Source organism: Oncorhynchus mykiss, chromosome 5 (assembly GCF_057628025.1).
Source record: "Oncorhynchus mykiss isolate SJ-2025 chromosome 5, ASM5762802v1, whole genome shotgun sequence".
Classification (NCBI taxonomy): domain Eukaryota; kingdom Metazoa; phylum Chordata; class Actinopteri; order Salmoniformes; family Salmonidae; genus Oncorhynchus; species Oncorhynchus mykiss.
Window position 1 is genome coordinate 67621681 of NC_143026.1, and position 19788 is coordinate 67641468.

General features: G+C 44.0%; 2 protein-coding genes across 3 annotated transcripts in view; one reads left to right on the forward strand and one right to left on the reverse strand.

Annotated features, from left to right (window-relative positions):
• fcho1 (FCH and mu domain containing endocytic adaptor 1) overlaps nt 1–7349 on the forward strand; it is a 47484-nt gene extending 40135 nt beyond the window's left edge. Inside the window, exons 16-27 of the mRNA XM_036978111.2 lie at nt 227–278; nt 502–629; nt 787–1782; nt 1955–2061; nt 2324–2438; nt 2609–2723; nt 2828–2983; nt 3078–3210; nt 3380–3576; nt 3784–3848; nt 6676–6843; nt 6949–7349. Coding sequence (XP_036834006.1) covers nt 227–278; nt 502–629; nt 787–1782; nt 1955–2061; nt 2324–2438; nt 2609–2723; nt 2828–2983; nt 3078–3210; nt 3380–3576; nt 3784–3848; nt 6676–6843; nt 6949–6977 — 2261 coding nt within the window. The 3' untranslated portion in view covers nt 6978–7349. The remainder of the gene's footprint in view (nt 1–226; nt 279–501; nt 630–786; nt 1783–1954; nt 2062–2323; nt 2439–2608; nt 2724–2827; nt 2984–3077; nt 3211–3379; nt 3577–3783; nt 3849–6675; nt 6844–6948) is intronic.
• Nucleotides 7350–7619: 270 nt separating this feature from the next.
• The window catches only part of rfx2 (regulatory factor X, 2 (influences HLA class II expression)), a 68313-nt gene continuing 56144 nt past the window's right edge, over nt 7620–19788 (reverse strand). For both annotated transcript variants that reach the window (XM_036978113.2, XM_036978112.2), the window contains 8 exons: nt 16059–16171; nt 15793–15944; nt 15578–15675; nt 15308–15457; nt 14985–15193; nt 10345–10498; nt 10111–10147; nt 7620–10010 (listed from right to left, as the gene is read on the reverse strand). In XM_036978113.2, coding sequence (XP_036834008.1) covers nt 9895–10010; nt 10111–10147; nt 10345–10498; nt 14985–15193; nt 15308–15457; nt 15578–15675; nt 15793–15944; nt 16059–16171 — 1029 coding nt within the window. In that variant the 3' untranslated portion in view covers nt 7620–9894. The remainder of the gene's footprint in view (nt 10011–10110; nt 10148–10344; nt 10499–14984; nt 15194–15307; nt 15458–15577; nt 15676–15792; nt 15945–16058; nt 16172–19788) is intronic.

Here is a 19788-nt window from a genome sequence, read left to right on the forward strand (position 1 = left end):
CCTTGATTAAAACAGTAGCAAAAAGCGCTGGGCTGATGCTGCTTAGAGAACTGGTCTAATGGCCGGTATGTATCATTATGGAAGATAATGGGCATTCCCTTATGGCTCTGCCCTCCGTAAGCACTCTAGTTAATCACATCTCCCCCTGATTGGGACTGATTGGGGAGCAGTCATGAATTAAACTTCACTAACTGTCTGTGTGTGTGTGTGTGTTTACACTTTGCAGAGGGAGAGCAGGATGGCCTACGCAATTCCATCTCCAGTCCAGATCACAGCAGGTGAGTGAATGTCAGTCAGTCTTGTCTCTCCTCTCTCTGACGTTCATGGCTGTAGCTGTGAGCAGCAGGGAGATCGAGAGGAAGAGAGGAAGGCAGGCCAAGATCTGATGATAGTGCTGCATCACTCTGTCAAATCCTGACATTATCTCTGGCTATGCTTTTATTGGCTCCTGGTAATGCATAATCTCCCTCTCTCATTCCTTCTCTCTCACCCACCCTCTAGGTTGAGTTCTACTGCGTCAGGCTCAGACAACCTCTTTGGACCTCCTCTGGAGTTGGCCTTTAAGTCCAAAAGCTTTGCTGGTAGAGAACAGCTACCGAGAGCAGAGAGTGTCTTTGGTGCATCTGAATGTAAATATGGTTAATATGATCATGTTAATATGATTGATGAAAATTGGGGACAGAAGTTTTACCCCATCACATAGTCAGTAAAACACTTGTTCCTATGTATGCATGTATGATACATACTGTTTTAAGTAGAATGATCGTCTGCCCTTGTTCTCTCCAGATGCTGCCTTCTCCACTGACTCCTCCTCTCCTGAGAACGTAGAGGACTCTGGGCTGGACTCACCTTCCCATCAGCCCCTGGGCCCCTCCCCTGAGACAGCTGGTTGGGCAGCGTGGCCATCGGCAGGTCAGAGTAAAGAACCAGCAGGACTGGGCAGGCCAGCAGACCCCTTCCTTACTGCCTTTAGAGACCCCTCCCCAGGACGCAGCCCCCATCCCCCCCAGGACAACCCAGCCAGTATCTGGGCAGCTGCTCCTCGGTACCCCCGCCCCCCTCCAGACATGGACCTCTCAGCCCTCCACTTCCCGGTCTTCTCCCAGTCCCTGGTCCCTCCAGAGCTGGACCCGGCTCTGTGGAGCTGTAAACACATCCCTCCTGAAGACCCCTTCCTGGCTGCCTTTGAGAGGACCGTCGTCACCCAGGAGACCCTACCCCCCCCTGACGCCTGGGCCCCCCCACCTCCGCGCCCCTCCAGAGACGGGAGGGGGATAGAGGTACGGAGTGACCCCTTTTCCAGTGACAGTAAAACCCTCCCCACCCCCTCCTTTTGCAAGGACATGGACCGGAAACGGGACCGTAGCGTCCCGCCCCCAGAATCACCTGACGACCCATTCGCCATCACTATGATTGGCAGCCCCACCCACCAGTCAGCCCTGGCTGCCGCGACAGGGGTTCTGACCCACAGTGTCAGCAGTAGTAGGTTGACCCCCAACGCCAAATCCCTCCCCTTATCCCAGCCGAAAAAGGAGCTGGTCCATTGGAACTCTGTCCACAACCCCTTCAGTGAGGGGACCTCGGCTGGGTCTCTGGCCCTGGTCAATGAGGGAGGGAGGAAGCAACGCGAGTCATGCAGTGAAAGCGAGCTACGCAGGAGCGGCCTGCCTCTCACACTGCATTCTGGGCCACAGGAGGACCTGTGCTTCTCTACTGACAAAGACCAGAACTGTCTGGACCTGAACGCACCACAGCAATCCTGCAACATGGGCTCACACAAAGGTACAAATGTTACACACTACACTACTGGGCTCAAATGTTTATGCACTAGCTATATTTTGGGATGGTATTTTTTTATTTCACACTATTCAAAACGCCACACAGTCTTTTAGTCAACTTCCTCTTGTTTTACAGGTTGTAATATTGGTCATTTCCCTCTCTTCTTCCTCTCCAGGTTCAAGGCATAGCTTCAGGCAGCACAGTGCAGAGCTGCTAGTGGCAGCCCCCCCCAGACCAGCCAGAGCCAAGAGGTCCTCAGGCAGACTGAGTGGCTGTGAGAGAGTGAGTGTCCTCGGGGAGATCACCCTGGTCTCACTCAGACGTGTGGCTTTTGCAGCTATAAGTCTGACAAGCAAGGCTAGAACAGTAGTCCTGTTCATTCTTCCAAACATAAATGATGAATGTAGAAGAAAAAAAAAAAATTCTGATTGAGCTGAGCAGAGAAAATGTTCTGTGAAGGGGGTATGTTCTGAACGATGACATTCTCCACACATCCTCTCTGGTTCCTCCACACTGTAACCCTTATATATCCCCGTTGTCTCAGTCCAGGTCAGTGTGCTCATCTCCTCTGCCGGACCCCAGCCTGGACTTCACCTCATCCTCCTCCTCCAGCCCTAGTGAGTGGGGGGCCCAGACCCATGCCACCAGCCCTGCTAGAGGTGGGCAGCCCTCACCCCTCTCACACCTGCACAAAGACCACACACGCCTACACAGTCTAAACAACAATTTTCATACCAATATTTCAAAGATATCCGATAGCATAAAGCACTTATGAATGAGGACATTGTTCCTTGAACTTGTGTCTTAGACATGGCTATTTTCCCCACAGTGCATCTGTCTCGCGGGCCGAGCCCAATCTCCCTGAGCACCCAGGAGTCCTGGCCTGTGGCTGCAGCCATCACAGAATACATAAATGCTTACTTCAAAGGTGGACAGCATAACCGGTCAGTATACATAAGCCCTCTGTACACCAGATCCAATGTTATTACCTTTTATACACAGACCGGCTGAAGGCGAAGCGTATGCGCATCTCTCTTCTCTTCTCCAGCTGTCTGGTGAAGATCACAGGAGATCTCACCATGTCTTTTCCTGCTGGAATAACTTGTATCTTCACCGCTAACCCAAACGCCCCGGTCCTCAGCTTTCGATTGGTCAACATCTCCCGGGTTGACCACTTTCTGCCCAATCAGAAGCTGCTCTACAGGTAGATGAATATGTGCTATGGGATTATGATAAAAAGACAGATTGCGGAAATGGTAGGATATGTCTCATTCTCCTGAGTGTGTTATTCGCCACAGTGACCCCTCTCAGAGTGACCCAGACACCAGGGACTTCTGGTTCAACATGCAGGCACTGAACCTTTACCTGCAGAGAGAGGCTGAGCTCAACCCTCTGGCCTCCTACTATAATGTGGCCCTACTCAAGTACCAGGTGACTGATGAAGTACAGTGGAACTCTTACCCTCTGTCATCTGACCTTTCAAGTATTCTTCAAGATACACATTTTCCCCTGTCTTCCAAATGACAGCATTGTCCTGACATCAACAGCCTCTCCCAACTCTGTTCTTCCTTTCTCATTCTTTCCTTCCCTCCCTTCTCAGGTGTCGTCCCAGGACCCTGGTCGTGCTCCCCTCTTGTTGTCAGCAGAGTGCCAGCGGAGTGGCACAGTGACCCGTGTGTCCCTGGACTATCACTGCTGCCCGGCCACTGCCCCCTCCACCCAGCTCACTGCTGTGCAGGTGCTGCTACCCCTCGACCACACCGCCACAGACCTGCAGTGCCATCCCCCCGCATGCTGGTGAGCAGGGGGAGGTGGGAATGGAAGGAGGGATGAAAGGATAGAGGGAAGGATGAATGGGTGGAGAGTGGGAGGAGATATGGAAGGGAGACAGATGAAGGGTGGATAAATGGGGAGAACAGGAGAATGGGAGGATGGTAGAAGGTCGAGAGAGAGGGAGGATAGTGGACAGGGTGGGCCTCACTGACCCTTTGTCTGCCTTCACAGGAATACGAAGGAACGACGGCTACTGTGGAAGCTACCCAACCTCTCCCCCACCAACCAAAGCAAAGGTTACTGACCTGTCAACACACCCATCTCATTTAATGGCCACATGTCATATTCTAGCTATAGAAATATAAATGCAGTATAATGTACATTTTTACAAGTCTAGTCTTTGACAACATAATTGCATTGAGTGCCACCCTTTTCTCTATTTTAATATGCAGCCTCTGAAGGTATCAGTCTTAAATATCAATATTAGCATATGAAAGCTGAGCAACACTGCTATTTATAGGCCTTACAAATAGAGGGAAGTTTGGGGAATATAAAAGCCTGAACATCATAGTTTATAGGCAGTGATCAGAATCTCGGAAAGGTTACAATAACTGCTTTCCTGGTCATCCGATCCAAATACCTTTTTCTCCCTCCTTGGAACAGTGCCTTCAGAAAGTATTCATACCCCTTGATTTATTCCACTTTGTTGTGTTACAGCCTGAATTCTAAATGGATTACATTTTTTCCTCACCCATCTACACATTATACCTCATAATAAAAAAGTGAAAACATATTTAGACATTTTAGCACATTTATTTTAATTAAATACAGAAGTCTCATTTACATGATGCTGCATTTAAAACCTCTTGGAACTACCGCTCCCGGATTCGGGAGAATTGTCATCAACTGACACTAATTAGCATAACGCAACGGACAAAAAATATTACTAGAAAATATTCATTCATGAAATCACAAGTGAAATACATTGAAACACAGCTTAGCCTTTTGTTAATCACCCTGTCATCTCAGATTTTGAAATTATGCTTTACAGCCAAAGCAAGACAAGCATTTGTGTAAGTTTATTGATAGCCTAGCTAGCAGCAGGCAGCTTGGTCACGAAAATCAGAAAGGCAATCAAATGAAATCGTTTACCTTTGATGAGCTTCGGATGTTTTCACTCACGAGACTCCCAGTTAAATAGCAAATGTTCCTTTTTTCCATAAAGATTATTTTTGTAGCCGAAATAGCTCCGTTTGTTCTTCACGCTTGGCTGAGAAATCGACCGGATATTGCGGTCACGACAACGCTGAAAAAAATTCCAAATTAGATCCATAATAACGACAGAAACATGGCAAACGTTTTTTATAATCAATCCTCAAGGTGTTTTTCAAATATCTATTCGATAATATATCAACCGGGTCAGTTGGCTTCTTAGTAGGTGCGAGAGAAACAATGGCCGCATTTGTCTATTACGCACAAATCACTCAGAGCCACCAGGTGACCACTTACGCAATGTTGTCGCTCACGCTAATTTTTCAAAATAAAAGCCTGAAACTATGTCTTGTGACACTAGACATGCCATAGAAAAAGGAATCTGGTTGATATCCCTTTCACTTCTCAATAGGGACGCAGAGGTTTCTAAATAACACTCACTTCCTGATTGGATTTTTCTCAGGCTTTCCCCTGCAATATCAGTTCTGGAAACTTTAGTGTTTTCTATCCTAAGCTGTCAATTATATGCATATTCTATTATCTGGTCCTGAAAAATAGCCCGTTTACTTTGGGAACGTTATTTTTCTGAAAATAGTGCCCCCTAGTTTCAAGAGGTTATTAAATGAGGGACGCAAAAAACATCATTATCAGTCAGCATAGAGGGACAAGAAAGACCGACTGCAAAAGCAAGCCAGCACGACGGTATGCGCTGCTATGGTGATTTCAGTATAGAAACAACAGCCGGTGCAAATCAACATCCGGTAGAAAACTACGCAACGGCAGACTGCAAAAGTTGAATTATTTTCACTGTGATGGCAAGTCTTGTCTACCGTGGCGGCTGACGGCATTCATCTTTCCACATGTTTTCAATGGGATTCAAGTCTGGGCTACTCAAGGACTTTCACATTCTTGTTCTGAAGCCATTCCAGCGTTGCTTTGGCTGTATGCGTGGGGTCATTGTCCTGATGAAATGTAAATCTTTGCCCCCAGTCTAAGGTTGTTTGCACGAAAAGCATCCCCATGCTGCCACCACCATGCTTTAGAGTAGGGATGGTGTTAGCTGGGTCTGGTTTTCTCCAGACATAGTGCTTTGCATTCAGGCCAAGGTTTAATTTTTCTTCTCACCAGACCACAGAATCTTTAGCCTTATGCTCAGTCTTTCACATGCCTTTTTCTCAGGAGTGGCTTCCTTCTGGCCTCTCTCTCATAAAGCCCAGATTGGTGAAGTGCTGTAGAGACTGTTGTCCTTCTGGCAGGTTCTCCCATTTCAGCCAAGGAACTATAGTTCTGTCTGAGTGGTCATCTGGTTCTTGGTCACCTCCGTGACCGAGGTCCTTCTTGCCCGGTTGCTCAGTTTGGTCGGACAGCAGCTCAAGGCAGAGTCTGGGTAGTTCCATATTTTTTCCATTTCCCAATGATGAGTCGTCTTGGAAACTTTCAACACTAGAAATTATCACAATTATATATTGGCGATCTACGGACACTTAGGACATTATATAGGCACGTGTATTTCTTTCTAAACCATGTCCAAACAATTGAATTGACCTCAGGTGGACTCCAATCAAGTTAGTGACATCAAGGATGATCAAAGGAAATTGGATGCACCTGAGCTCAATTTGGAGTTTAAATATTTCTCTATTGCTAACATTTCTAAAAACATGTTTTCACATTGTAGATGGGTGAGATATTGAATACATTTTAATTCAGGCTATAACACAACAAAATGTGGAATAAGTCAATGGGTATGAATACTTTCTGAAGGCACTCATTTCAGTGGCCAGTCTGGCCACCAATCTACCTGACGATAACAGATTGTACTGTCCAATTGCCACATAGGCAGAACCACAAGTCAGTGTGATTAACTTGCTCCTGTTAGTGGAGGGGAACTGAAGAATGTGTCACTTGTTCCAGGCTCTGGCACTCTGTGTGCTAGCTGGCAGTGCCTAGAGGTTCCTCGCGGCCCTCCCCCCAGCCTGGCAGTCCAGTTTGTGGGATCGGGGGCCTCCCTTTCGGGCATGGACGTGGAGCTGGTGGGCAACCGTTACCGCATGTCCCTGGTAAAGAAGAGATTTGCCACAGGTAGAGTAACATGTTACTAGGCCTGGCCAATAAGATACAGTATGTGGGTCCTGGAGTTTCACAAGGTAGTATGACATCAACTTCACACCTTTGTCTCCTTGGCAGGGAAGTACATGGCAGGCTGCACCTTGTGAGGAGGAGTAGGAATGCCCAGGTCCCCGTTGGGAGTTCCTGGAGTACACATTGCACTTTTAGGCCTCTGGGCCATACCAACCTAGTCGCCCAGGAGGGAGAGAACAGACAGACTAGGATGGTTTTGACGTTGGGACCACACATCGTGCTCACTCTTTTTTTCCCCCACAAACTTGTGACCAAACTCATTTTGGGACCTAGACTTTATTATTTTTGTATCTTTCAGCCTTGCGTCGTACACATAATCCTTTTCTCTTTGTACTGAATCTTGTTCTGTTTGCATTGTGTGCCTTTATATCAGGAGTTAAACTGGATGTAAGAAGTTGGTTTTATTGAAGAGAAATTGTTTATGAATAAACATACTACTTGTCAAACAGAATTGTCATGGAATATTTCAGGGGAAAAATGCATGTCTAGACAGAGGGCTCTATTCAATCTGTATCGCTAAAGGGTTACAGATTGTAAAGGTAATTTCCAATTGATCTGACATATGCACCGTTTACAGTGAATGCGGAACATTGAAATTTAAAGGCAATCACACTTAATCATTGTGAGTGGTTACAGTAATAAGTTAATTTGCCAGGACACAAATGCTAGTAAAGATGTTTAATTTTACATTTAAGAAATAAAAGCTTGGCCAAAAAGATGGTATAATACCAATTTATTACACATTGACCAGTACAAAATACAGTTGAACTATGCAGTTTGTTACAGACTTGTCTGCCCTCAGGCTAGGTAAAGTGTAGTCAAGAACAGGTTTAAAAATACATAAAAAATAAGGGTTCAAAATACAGAAGAACCAGATCTAGTTCAATAAAAAAATTATCCTCAGCCAAGTCAAAACAGATTTACAAGAAACAAAGTACACATAGAAATGACTTTCCAACGCACTTAAAGGCAAAGTACTGTGACAGGCACGGGTTACAAAGAGCCTTCAATAACTCAAGCTCAGGATTCTTATAGCTACTACAAAATCTGAGGGGGAACTCAACCAAAAGTGTTTAGAGAAACGCTCCATGTCGGTTGTAATTTCCGGTTGAGCAGACAAAATACACCGTTTACCGCGAATGCAAAAACATTTCAATCACACCATTACTGATTGACTCCAGCCCTAAATCAGCTATAATTTTTTATAAATAGAAATGGAGATTCTCTCAATATGGAAAAGTGACTGCCGATTTATAGGGCATTTACACCCCAAATATCAACGTTGTTTGTTAACTATTGATGTGTTGACCAGATGACACAAATTATCAAAAGAAGACAAACGTTTGCCTCACATCAGTCCCAGCCACTAAATAATCAAAGCAAGGAGGACATCCCCCTTTAAAAACACAAACAGTGCAGTATGGGGAGAGCTAAATGATTGGGGAAAGACCAAGCGATACAAAAGGCCATTGATGAACACAGATTTTTTACATCATATTAAGAAAGTTATATTTTAAAGTTTAACAGTTTGTTGGTTTTGCACAAATCAGCCCTCCTACAGTATCATTGTACGGCTATATAATAAAATCTTAGAGCAACAGACTCAAAAGCTATTAGCATTTTCATATCAAGCAATATGAATGAATAAACATGGATTGGGAGATTCTGAATATTTCCTTCCAATCAATATAGAATGAGTCCATTTGAGTAACGGTAAGGGGAGAGCCTATCTGAACTCAAACAGCATCAGTTGAACTGAACAGATGCAACTACAGTTTCCTTTTAAGGGTTTTGGCTTCGGGGGTCCAATGCTCTTTCACGTTTTGTTAAATACATACTATTTTACATCCCTTAAGAAATTTGACTTGACCCAGACATACAGCTCCACAAAATGGATGCCAGACACCTCCAGTTAACCAAGAAGGTAGATCATATATATGTACAATCTGGTGGTTTCCTGAACACATTCCACCACACTCCTTTCAGTCTTTAAAACATATCTAAATGTCTCATCAACATAAGAGGCAACTGGCTTGTCCTAGACTCTGGGGCGTGACATCTAGAAACACCCTGAAGTTCTACAGTCATGGATCAATGAGACTTGTGTGCATCCTGAAATTGAGTTTCTGCCAAACGGCATCATAGAATCGTTATCATTTGAATGAAAAGTGATATATACATGGAAAAGGTTACTTGAGTAAGGGGGAGTTGGTAGAATTAACAGTAAGTGGCTCTTTTATAGTTGCCTCATAAGAACAGAACAGAGCATAGAAAAGGATGAGGTAACTAATCATCTCATATGGCCAGAGTGTTAAGAGGTCCCTGCCTTCCAATCAACTATGAGACTAGGGGCCTACTGACATTCCCACCAGCGTGGCCACTCTTGGGTGAGGGACAAGTCCTTTGCGTCAGTGGGTTGCATCAATGTGGGTTGAGCTGCCAGTAGCAACAGAGGCAACATGTATAGTATACTCCTACAGGTTTAAAGGTGCTTTAGAATGTCTGAGGTTCTGAAACAATACATTCATACTGCGGTAGAGGCACAGCTGAGGGAGGAGATAGACATCTGTAGTAGTGGCGGTTAAAGAGTTATCTAAGGCACTGGAATTACACAGCTAATAAAGGATAAGATACACACAGCACTCATTCAAAGTTACACGTATCCAACATCGGTACTGCACAAAGTCATCCTGAATCACAGTTGCAAAACGGGAACAAGTGAACGGAGAGAAATTAGAACTGTATACCCCTGTCAGGTCAAACCAGCCCCCCTTGGTGAGCATACATTGTTTTCCCTGGGATAAAGATCCCCCCCCCTTAACTACACTAACTAGGAGGTGTGGTAGGGTAGGGGCTGAGCCTAGTACTCTTCTCTATATACACTGAACACACTGGCTGTGTAGCCACTCAGTGTGCTGACAGGACCAGCAGGGCCCAGGGCGGCAGCAGACCTCCTGGAGTAGTGGGCTATGGCCCTCACCACATCCGGTCTCAGATTTCCTGCAGCGAGTGGTTGATTTCGATCCTCTCTCTTTTCACGGCCGGCTCGTTGGGCCCTCGGCCCTCGTCACTGCCTACGTCACTCATGTCATCTGAGAAGGACGGGTCTATGATGGGAAAAACAGCAGTTAACAAGAGCTAGGTAAAGTCTAGGTTTATAACACATTGAGACTGATAGGGAAAATGAGTCAGCAGGAGTAGACCTACCTTTGTCCATGAGCATCATCGAGTTAAGGTCACTGAACTGTTTCAGAAGAGAGGAAAACTGATTAGTAATGTACTAATACAGATTTACATGCTGTCAACAAACAGGCCATATTACTCAGAATCAAAAGTGTTGACCATGGAACCTGGTGTGCGATTAAATATTCATAATTATCATTTGTGAATTTTCCACAGAATTGCTCAAGGAAACAGGCACATAAAAACTCTCCCACTCACCTCTCCCATGACAGCGATGGGTGTCTCTCCGGTTGCCTGGGCGACGCGGTGCTCCACCAGGTAGAACATGTACTCATCGTAGAGCAGTCTGATGAGGTGGAAGGAGCCGAAACTAGCCGCACTACGCAGGGTCAGGTCCCTGATTACCATGGAGCTGTGGGGAGGGAGTGGGGGAGAGAAAGAGGGCCATCAGAGAGAAATTACATTAACACAGCCCCACTGAGCTTGAATGTGCCCCTGCCACACAAAGCTAATCACCACATTCATCAGCCTGCAAATATTCCCACACCTTAGTGAAAAGCAGCTACATTTTACATTTATACTGCACATATAGTTGCGAACAAAGATATTGGCACACTTTCACTTTTCTTAAATAATTAGCTATTTCTAAAATAAGTTAAAATTGAAAAAAAAAAACGGTCCCCACACCTTGTTATTGGGATTGTCAACATTGCAGACCCAATTTCATTTTTGTAAACTTAAGTTGGCATGGACAAAATGATTGGCACGGAGCTAATACTTGGTTGCACAGTCTTTGGCCAAGATGACTGTAGACAAACAGTGCATCTTTCTGAGCTTGCTGCTCCTTTCTACTGGCAATTTTGCCCACTTGTCAGCATTCAAAGAGAATAACACCCTCCCTACAATCAAACATGGGGAGGCTCAATACTGTGGGGTTGCTTTGCTGCCTCTGGTACTGGGGGCCTTGAACTTGTGCAAGACATCATGAAATCAGCCAATTATCAAGGTGTTTTGAAGTGCAATGTTCAACCCAGTGTCTAAAAACAGTCTCTGTTGAAGGTTGTGAGTCTTCCAACAGTACAACAACCCTAAACACACCATGGAATGGTTCAAGAAGACTGGACTGTTATGGAGTGGCTAGCTAAAGCCTTATTTCACACTGCAGGCCTTAATGATCACATCAGTTTTGTTTTTAAATCCGTTTTGGACTAAATGTTCTTTGTCTCAACATAACAGTCTCAGCGGGAAAAAGGTAACATGTTCAAAAGCGAAAACTGGAACAATATTTCGAAATAGAAACGTGGGGAATGGTAAGAGGCAATCTATAGAACACTAATATCATTTTGTGATGTCATTAAAAATGTTATAAAGGAAATACTGTAACTTGGAAAGTACACATACTACATACAGGGGGGGAGAACAAGTATTCGAAAACCTGCAAAATCAGCAGTGTTTCCTACTTACAAAGCATGTAGAGGTCTGTAATTATTATCATATGTACACTTCAACTGTGAGAATCTAAAACAAAAATCCAGAAAAATCACATTGTATGATTTTTAAGTAATTCATTTGCATTTTATTGCATGACATAAGTATTTGATCACCTACCAACCAGTAAGAATTCCGGCTCTCACAGACCTTTCAGTTTTTCTTTAAGAATCCCTCCTGATCTCCACTCATTACCTGTATTAACTGCACCTGTTCACGCACTCAGACTCCAACCTCTCCACAATGGCCAAGACCAGAGAGCTATGTAAGGACATCAGGGATAAAATTGTAGACCTGTACAAGGATGGGATGGGCTACAGGATAATAGGCAAGCAGCTTGGTGAGAAGGCAACAACTGTTGGCGCAATTATTAGAAAATGGAAGAAGCTCAATATGGCGGTCAATCACCCTCGGTCTTGGGCTCCATGCAAGATCTCACCTCGTGGGGCATCAATGATCATGAGGAAGGTGAGGGATCAGCCCAGAACTACACGGCAGGACCTGGTCAATGACCTGAAGAGAGCTGGGACCAGTCTCAAAGAAAACCATTAGTAACACTACGCCGTCATGGATTAAAATCCTGCAGCGCACGCAAGGTTCCCCTGCTCAAGCCAGTGCATGTCCAGGCCCGTCTGAAGTTTGCCAATGACCATCTGGATGATCCAGAGGAGGAATGGAAGAAGGTAATGTGGTCTGATGAGACAAAAATAAAAAATGTTGGACTAAACTCCACTTGCCGTGTTTGGAGGAAGAAGGATGAGTACAATCCCAAGAACACCATCCCAACCGTGAAGCATGGAGGTGGAAACATCATTCTTTGGGGATGCTTTTCTGCAAAGGGGACAGGACGACTGCACCGTATTAAGGGGAGGATGGACGGGGCCATGTATCGCGAGATCTTGGCCAACAACCTCCTTCCCTCAGTAAGAGCATTGAAGATGGGTCGTGGTTGGGTCTTCCAGCATAACAACGACCCAAAACACACAGCCAGGGCAACTAAGGAGTGGCTCCGTAAGAAGCATCTCAAGGTCCTGGAGTGGCCTAGCTAGTCTCCAGACCTGAACCCAATAGAAAATCTTTGGAGGGAGCTGAAAGTTCGTATTGCCCAGCGACAGCCCCGAAACCTGAAGGATCTAGAGAAGGTCTGTATGGAGGAGTGGGCCAAAATCCCTGCTGCAGTGTGTGCAAACCTGGTCAAGAACTACAGGAAACGTATGATCTCTGTAATTGCAAACAAAGGTTTCTGTACCAAATATTAAGTTCTGCTCTTCTGATGTATCAAATACTTATGTCATGCAATAAAATAAAAATGAATTACTTCAAAATCATACAATGTGATTTTCTGGATTTTTGTTTTAGATTCCTTCTCTCACAGTTGAAGTGTACCTATGATAACTATTACAGACCTCTACATGCTTTGTAAGTAGGAATAACTGCAAAATCAGCAGTGTATCAAATACTTGTTCTCCCCACTCTAGCTGAAGTTACCATACTATGGGTTGTGCATGTAATCTGAAAAATTTGTGTTTTTGTCTGAGGGGAATGTGATTTGAGAAGTTAAGAGAATTATTTCCATAACTTTGCACAGTGAGTAATCACTGCCCCAAAGTGAAGACAGAGAACTGCCCCTTTCGAGCAAAAGGTATAAATGGGTTAAGAAAAGGCGTGAAGCCGCAGCTACATGTTTAAAATGGTTTGAAGCTTGAACCTCAACCAGAGTTGGAGACAAAAAAAAAAAAAAAAAATGTATAAATCACCCCCCAGACAATCACTGGTACGGCTGATTAGCTGTCCTAAGTAAGGTATCTTTGAAAGTGAATTTAAGTAGGACCATCCTGTTGCTCTGCTCAAAGCATGGTATTACTCTACTCATCACCCCACTGGGAAACCATCGATACAGCTGGCTAGCCTATCTTCAAAGAAACATCTTCAAGAGCGAATGGAAGGAAAATCAACTCTGTAGTTGTGTTCAGGACTACATGACAAGTAACAGGATACCGGGCTACTACAAAAAAGGACAACAGTAGAAGAGTTGTTGGAACCATTTTGGACAATCAGAGCCTTACAAGCGTGCCGCAAAAAGGCCCAACCCCCTTTCTAAGACTAGCCCGTTCACCGAGAGATCCCAGGCCTTTCACGTAAATACATTCATGATTTCATGCTCAAAGCAGGCGGTGGTTCGTGTGCAAAATATATGGTTATTGTACGCGAGAGTATTTTCTGAATGTGGCAATGTTAAGTGTCTCCGTCCCTCTCGCTCTCCAGCTCTTCTTTAACAAGCATTCATGTGGTGGTCATTCCGCTAGGGACCTGTCTTCAGCGTATTACATCTCCAGTCAATAACCAGTACAGAGTGTGTGTTTATCCTATGTTCCCATTTAATTAGCTTGTAAATAAATAAACCAATTTGTGTAGTACTGAATATAAGTAAGGCTCTGGTTTTTGCAGATGCAAGGATTTTACAACTGTTTAGAATGGTGATCTGATATGAGGTTATGATTAATAAGTTTACTATAGGCGTGATAGGTCAAGACCTTTTAGAGTTTAATTCGGGAGATGGTAACTAAAGAACCGCTCTCGTGGTGCCCCAGATCCTAATGAGTTCATTGTTACATGAATAATTAAAACAAAAATCGGGTAACAATTGAACATCGTTAGATAACATTAATCTGAAGACTGTTATTTAAAGTCAAGTCACGACAACAGCATGATGCTGACACCACCATGCGTCATGTTAGGGATGGTGCCAGGTTTCCTCCAGACATGATGCTTTGCATTCAGGCCAAAGAGTTCAATCAGACCAGAGAATCTTGTTTCTCATGGTCTGAGAGTCTTTAGGTGCCTTTTGGCAAACTCCAAGCGGGCTTTCATGTGCCTTTTACTGAGGAGTGGCTTCCGTAGGGCCACTAATGTACAGGCCTGATTGGTGGAGTGCTGCAGAGATGGTTGACCTTCTGAAAAGTTCTCCCATGTATAGATTAATTCTAGAGCTCTGTCAGAGTGACCATCGGGTTCTTGGTCACCTCCCTGACCAAGGCACTTCTCCCCCGATTTCCACTGTTCTTGAGGACCTTCAATGCTAGAAATTTTTTGGTAAATTTACCACAGGTGGACCAATCAAGTTGTTGAAACATCTGAAGGATGATCAATGGAAACAGGATGCACATGAGCTCAATTTCAAGTCTCCTAGCAAAGGGTCTGAATACTTATGCAAATAAGATATCTGTTTTTATTTTTAATGAATGTGCAAACATTTCTAAGAACCTGTTTACGCTTTGTCATTATGGGGTATTGTGTGTAGATTGATGAGGGGGAAAAAAATGATTTAACCCATTTTAGAATAAGGCTGTAAAAAAAGTCAAGGGGTCTGAATATTTTCAGAATGCACTGTTTATAGATTGGGTCCGTACCTGTAGAAGGACCACTTGAGCAGGAACTGTCGTGCGGCCCTGGGAAAGCTGGGGCTACCTTCGTGGGGCTTAAGGACCTGGTTGACCACGTTGTCGAGCCAGGCGGCCCACTGGTCCAGAGAGCTCTGCTGCTGCAGGGTCACCTTGAAGTCCTGCTCCAGCCGCTGGACCACACTCTCGTCACACTGACACACCCACGACGCCTGCTCCTGTTTACCAACACACACAAGACACATCATACAAATAATATGTACAAACACATACGAATAGACATACAGTCAGAAGTCAGAACTATCAACAGGTGTTGATAGGTAGAAGTGTACCTGTACGTTGGCGAAGTCGACACGATTGAGGTCGCTGAGCATCTGGTTAATCTGAGAGGTGTTCTGCAGCACGGCGCGGGCCGCCTGGGCCAGGTGGTTCAGAGAGGTGTACCGACGCAGGGTCTGGGCAAATGCACTCACCACCGCTGCCTAGAAAATGCACAGGGGAGAGGTGATTGACTTCACCAGGGAATGTCTCTCAGTGTACTGTTACTACTGTATCTGGGAGTATCCAGGGACATTATCAGGATGTTGGAGCATTTTCTGTACCTTGGTGCGGACAATCTCATTGGGAAAGTCGCTCATAGCTGTGGTCAGCCAGCCCTCCAGACTCTTGGCAAAGTTGCGGATGGCCTGAGTGAGAGTGCCTGCAATACAAAACAGAACCTGGATAAATATAAATGACTGGGGAGGAGTATGTGTTTGATTTGGAGTAGTAATGATGAAGTGAGGTAATAGTGTTGAAGGTATTCAGGTGAACGTACTGGGGACAGGGCGCAGCACGTCAGGGATGAGGATCTCCACCAAGGCCTGGTACAAGATGTGGTCACAGCTCCTCATCCACAGCTTGACAGGCTCATACTTACACAGAGCAATCAGCTTCTGCCTGGGGATGACCCCCTCCATGTCCTCATCACTACAGACACACATAGCATACAATCACTAACAGCACGGTTTTAAATCACAGAAAACATGCATATAATGCCTGCATATTTTTCCTAATTCAAATAGAGCACTTTAGTGGTCTGACCTGTTGGGGATGGTGGTGGTTCCGTCACTAGATGGCGCTGTTGAAAACCAGAAGGTCTGCCACAGCTTCTCAATGTAGTGGAACTGGAGGTTCATCACCACATCCAGAGTAGCCTAGGGGAGGAGAGGGAATGACAAACACCAAGCGGAGCCATGGCAACCAGACACACAAAGTTTCTCTGCAGCAGCCTCCCAACTGAACCCTCAGTTTGAGTCAGAGGCCAAGCTTAACGCTGCCTTCCTTCCAACCCATTGATCCCATCCACAACGAGAACCAGATTTGAAAGTGACTACGAATTAAACTCTAATATGAATTTAATGTTGTTTTTTTAATAACACAGATGAGGGCAAGGATGATACCAGTATCATGGCAAGGAAACAAAACACGAGGCGGATTTAACTTCTTTAGGAAAACAGCCCTAACGTTGGAAACAACAATTAATGTTGTCATCCAGTCACATTTTTTAAAACAAACAATATTTTGCATACAGCAGGTTTTTAAAGAACCAAAAGTTGTCTGCTTCGGGTTTTCGTTTTTGCCATGGAAGAAATATGGCGATACGAGTATCCACCTGGCCCTAATGATTAGTGTGTGTACTATAAGAGCTCCCTGTGACATTGGCAGGCTCAACTCCCCACCCACACGTGACTTCCTCATTCCTGTTTGAACTTGAACTTAGAGCATGTGCTACACACTAATCAACACTCCACTGTGACAGATTTATTATACTTAAGATTTACTAACTCACTATACAAATTTACAGTAACTTCATGGGCTAAAAGGAGACAACTTCAGTGAGAATTTGTAAAAAAGTATTTTATATAACGTTACACAACTAGACCAAAAACAACGGCCACAGAAAGCCTACGGTAGGTTTTAATAGCACATAATATAGACAGCAGTGAGTATGTTTTGTCTATCAGTGCTCTGTGGTACAGTGTCTCTCTTCACTATGATTCACACCATGCCCAGAGATTCTCCTTTGGCAGGACATGCTCCCGGTCTCCAGTTACAGCCCAGCACAGTATAGGCTTTCCTTCAATCACATGATATGTTTTTGCTTCCAAGAATCACCATGGCAACCGTGTTTACTGTTGCCCCAGCAACAGCTTAAACACTGAACTCCAAAACAAAAAGGAGAATTCCCCTGCCCCTACAAACAAGTGTTTCACCTCCCCAGTTTTACCACAGGAAAAACAGCATGCTGGAGAAAGACAGAGACAGGAAAGAGAGAAAGCGAGAGAGAGGAGCAGGCTGGGACTGATATTTACTTCATAATGTGGTTCCAGGCTGAAGTTATTACTAATTGTATCATTCAACTCAGATCCAACATCAGGCTTCATTGGCATGGCTGATAGCAGGATATTTGTCTCTTATCAAAAATCAACTTCGACATTAATAAATGCAAGTACGGAAGCCAAAGCCAATGAAGATGGATGTGGAGGTAATTCATGCATTGCTTGCTTGAACAAATGTTCAAAAAAATCTACAGCTGTGTTTCCACTGAATGCAGGGTGAGGAATACGTTCTTCCTGAAACTACACCTTGATTTGTCCTTTGTACACTTGTTACCTTTATAAATTTCAATTACCATTAATAATCCACCTAGTATAAAGTTAACAGATCGTTGTTCGCTCACAAAGAGAAAAGCGCATAAACATTAAACGCACACACACACACAGCGCTGTGAGAGTGACAGAAATGCGCCGGGCAGATAAAGGCAGGAGCCCATGTGCCCATCCACAGACAAGGCAACACAAAGGCCCAGGGGGAGGCGAGCACAAAGACACCAAGATGTCCACCCAGCGAGCTGAAAGGTTAATTGGCATGTCTTAAAGGCTTCGCTGAGATGAAAGGAGGCTGGAACAAAAGGAGCGTGGTGTGGCCGGACAGAGGGAGGCCACGGATAATATCATAAACCCACGGCTTCAGCGCTTTAATTAAGCTCTTCAGGGCCCTCTCCCTTTCTGTACACCTCCTTCTCTCTGTAGCTTGAAAAGTCCCCAAAATATTTACATTAAACATTTCACTCACTCATCACTATATCCCATCCAGGGAGGTGGTATTCTCACCAGCCACATTCAACAGTAACTAAGGAGGTTATAGCACCAGTTCTGAAATGTAACTTCCCTCATACATCAACTAGGACAGGACCAATGTTCACTCAAATTTTTTCCAGTAATGAGCAAATGACAGCTCTTGTGAGCAGACACACATTTTTTGCGAGCATTCTGTGTAACTTCCGGCGCGCATTAACTGTGAACACAGAGGCTGTACACACTAAGTTATAGTTTCAGAAAGTGGCTAATAGGCCTATATTATGCTCAAATAGCCTATCAACAAAACCAATAGAGCAAATGCCATAACATTTCCACATGGATTCAGAAAGTATTCATACCCCTTGACTTTTCCCACAATTTGCTGTGTTACAGCCTGAATTTAATGTAGTGTCACTGGACAACAGTAACACACACACACAAATACCCCATAATGTGGAAATGGTTTTAGATTTTTATTTTTTTTTACCAATGAAGTAAAAACTAGATTTTTGAATGACTACCTTGTCTCTGTACACCACACATACAATTATTTGTAACGTTCTGTAACTAGGTCACTCAGGAACATTCAATTACATATTGGTAAGCAACTCCCGTGTATATATATATATATATATATATATATATATATATATATATTTGGTCTTATGTTTTAGGTTAATTCATTTTAAATGTTTTATTGCAACAATAATAACAATATTACACATCAATACAGGGACATTCCTGTGAATACAATGATTTTTATTTTAATAGAACACCAGGCGAAACTCCGTTGTCTACCAAATCACATACAAAATTAATACCCTTGTCAAACCGAAGACCTTGAAAATGGATTTCCTATTCATTTGAATAACTCTTATTCCAAATCAATGTTTTGTGGGGGGAAAGAATTGTACTTGAATATCATTTTCCAGAAAAATAAAATTTGCTGGTGAAACAGACAACTTCACAGGTAATTTGAGGGTCAAAATCACATTTCATTAGGAATTCAAGTCCACCAAGTTTATTAAAAAAGATACCAGAGGGAGGATTAGACAGACAATATCAACCAATGAATTCTAAAAGCACCCACCAACGACTCAAAATCAATAGCCTCCGCGATCATAGTCTTTCACTAATTGTGATTTACGAATATAATGGGTTTTATTCCTCAAACAAATCTAAATAACAGAATTTACTTTATGTTACTAGAAAGAAAAAAGGGACTGACTTGGGTAAATTATTCTAGATAAACCATGAGTCTTGGTGTCCTATGTGAATTTATGTATGCTCCCTCTAATTCTCTTTTTTTCGCTCTTCTCCCAGAAGACCAGAGCCCTAGGACCATGCCTCAGGACTACCTGGCCTGATGACTCCTTGCTGTCCCCAGTCCACCTGGTCGTGCTGCTGCTCCAGTTTCAACTATTCTGTCTGTGGCTATGGAATCCTGACCTGTTCACTGGATGTTCTACCTTGTGCCGGATCTGCTGTTTCCGACTCGCTCTCTACTGCACCTGCTGTCTAACTCTGAAGGTTCGGCTAGAAAAGCCAACTGACATTTACTCTTGAGGTGCTGACCAGTTGCACTCTCTACAACCACTGATGATGTTTATTATTAATTGATTAATTGATTAATCGATTAATTGATTAATTGATTAATTGATTAGATTTAGATGATGATGATGAGATTTAGA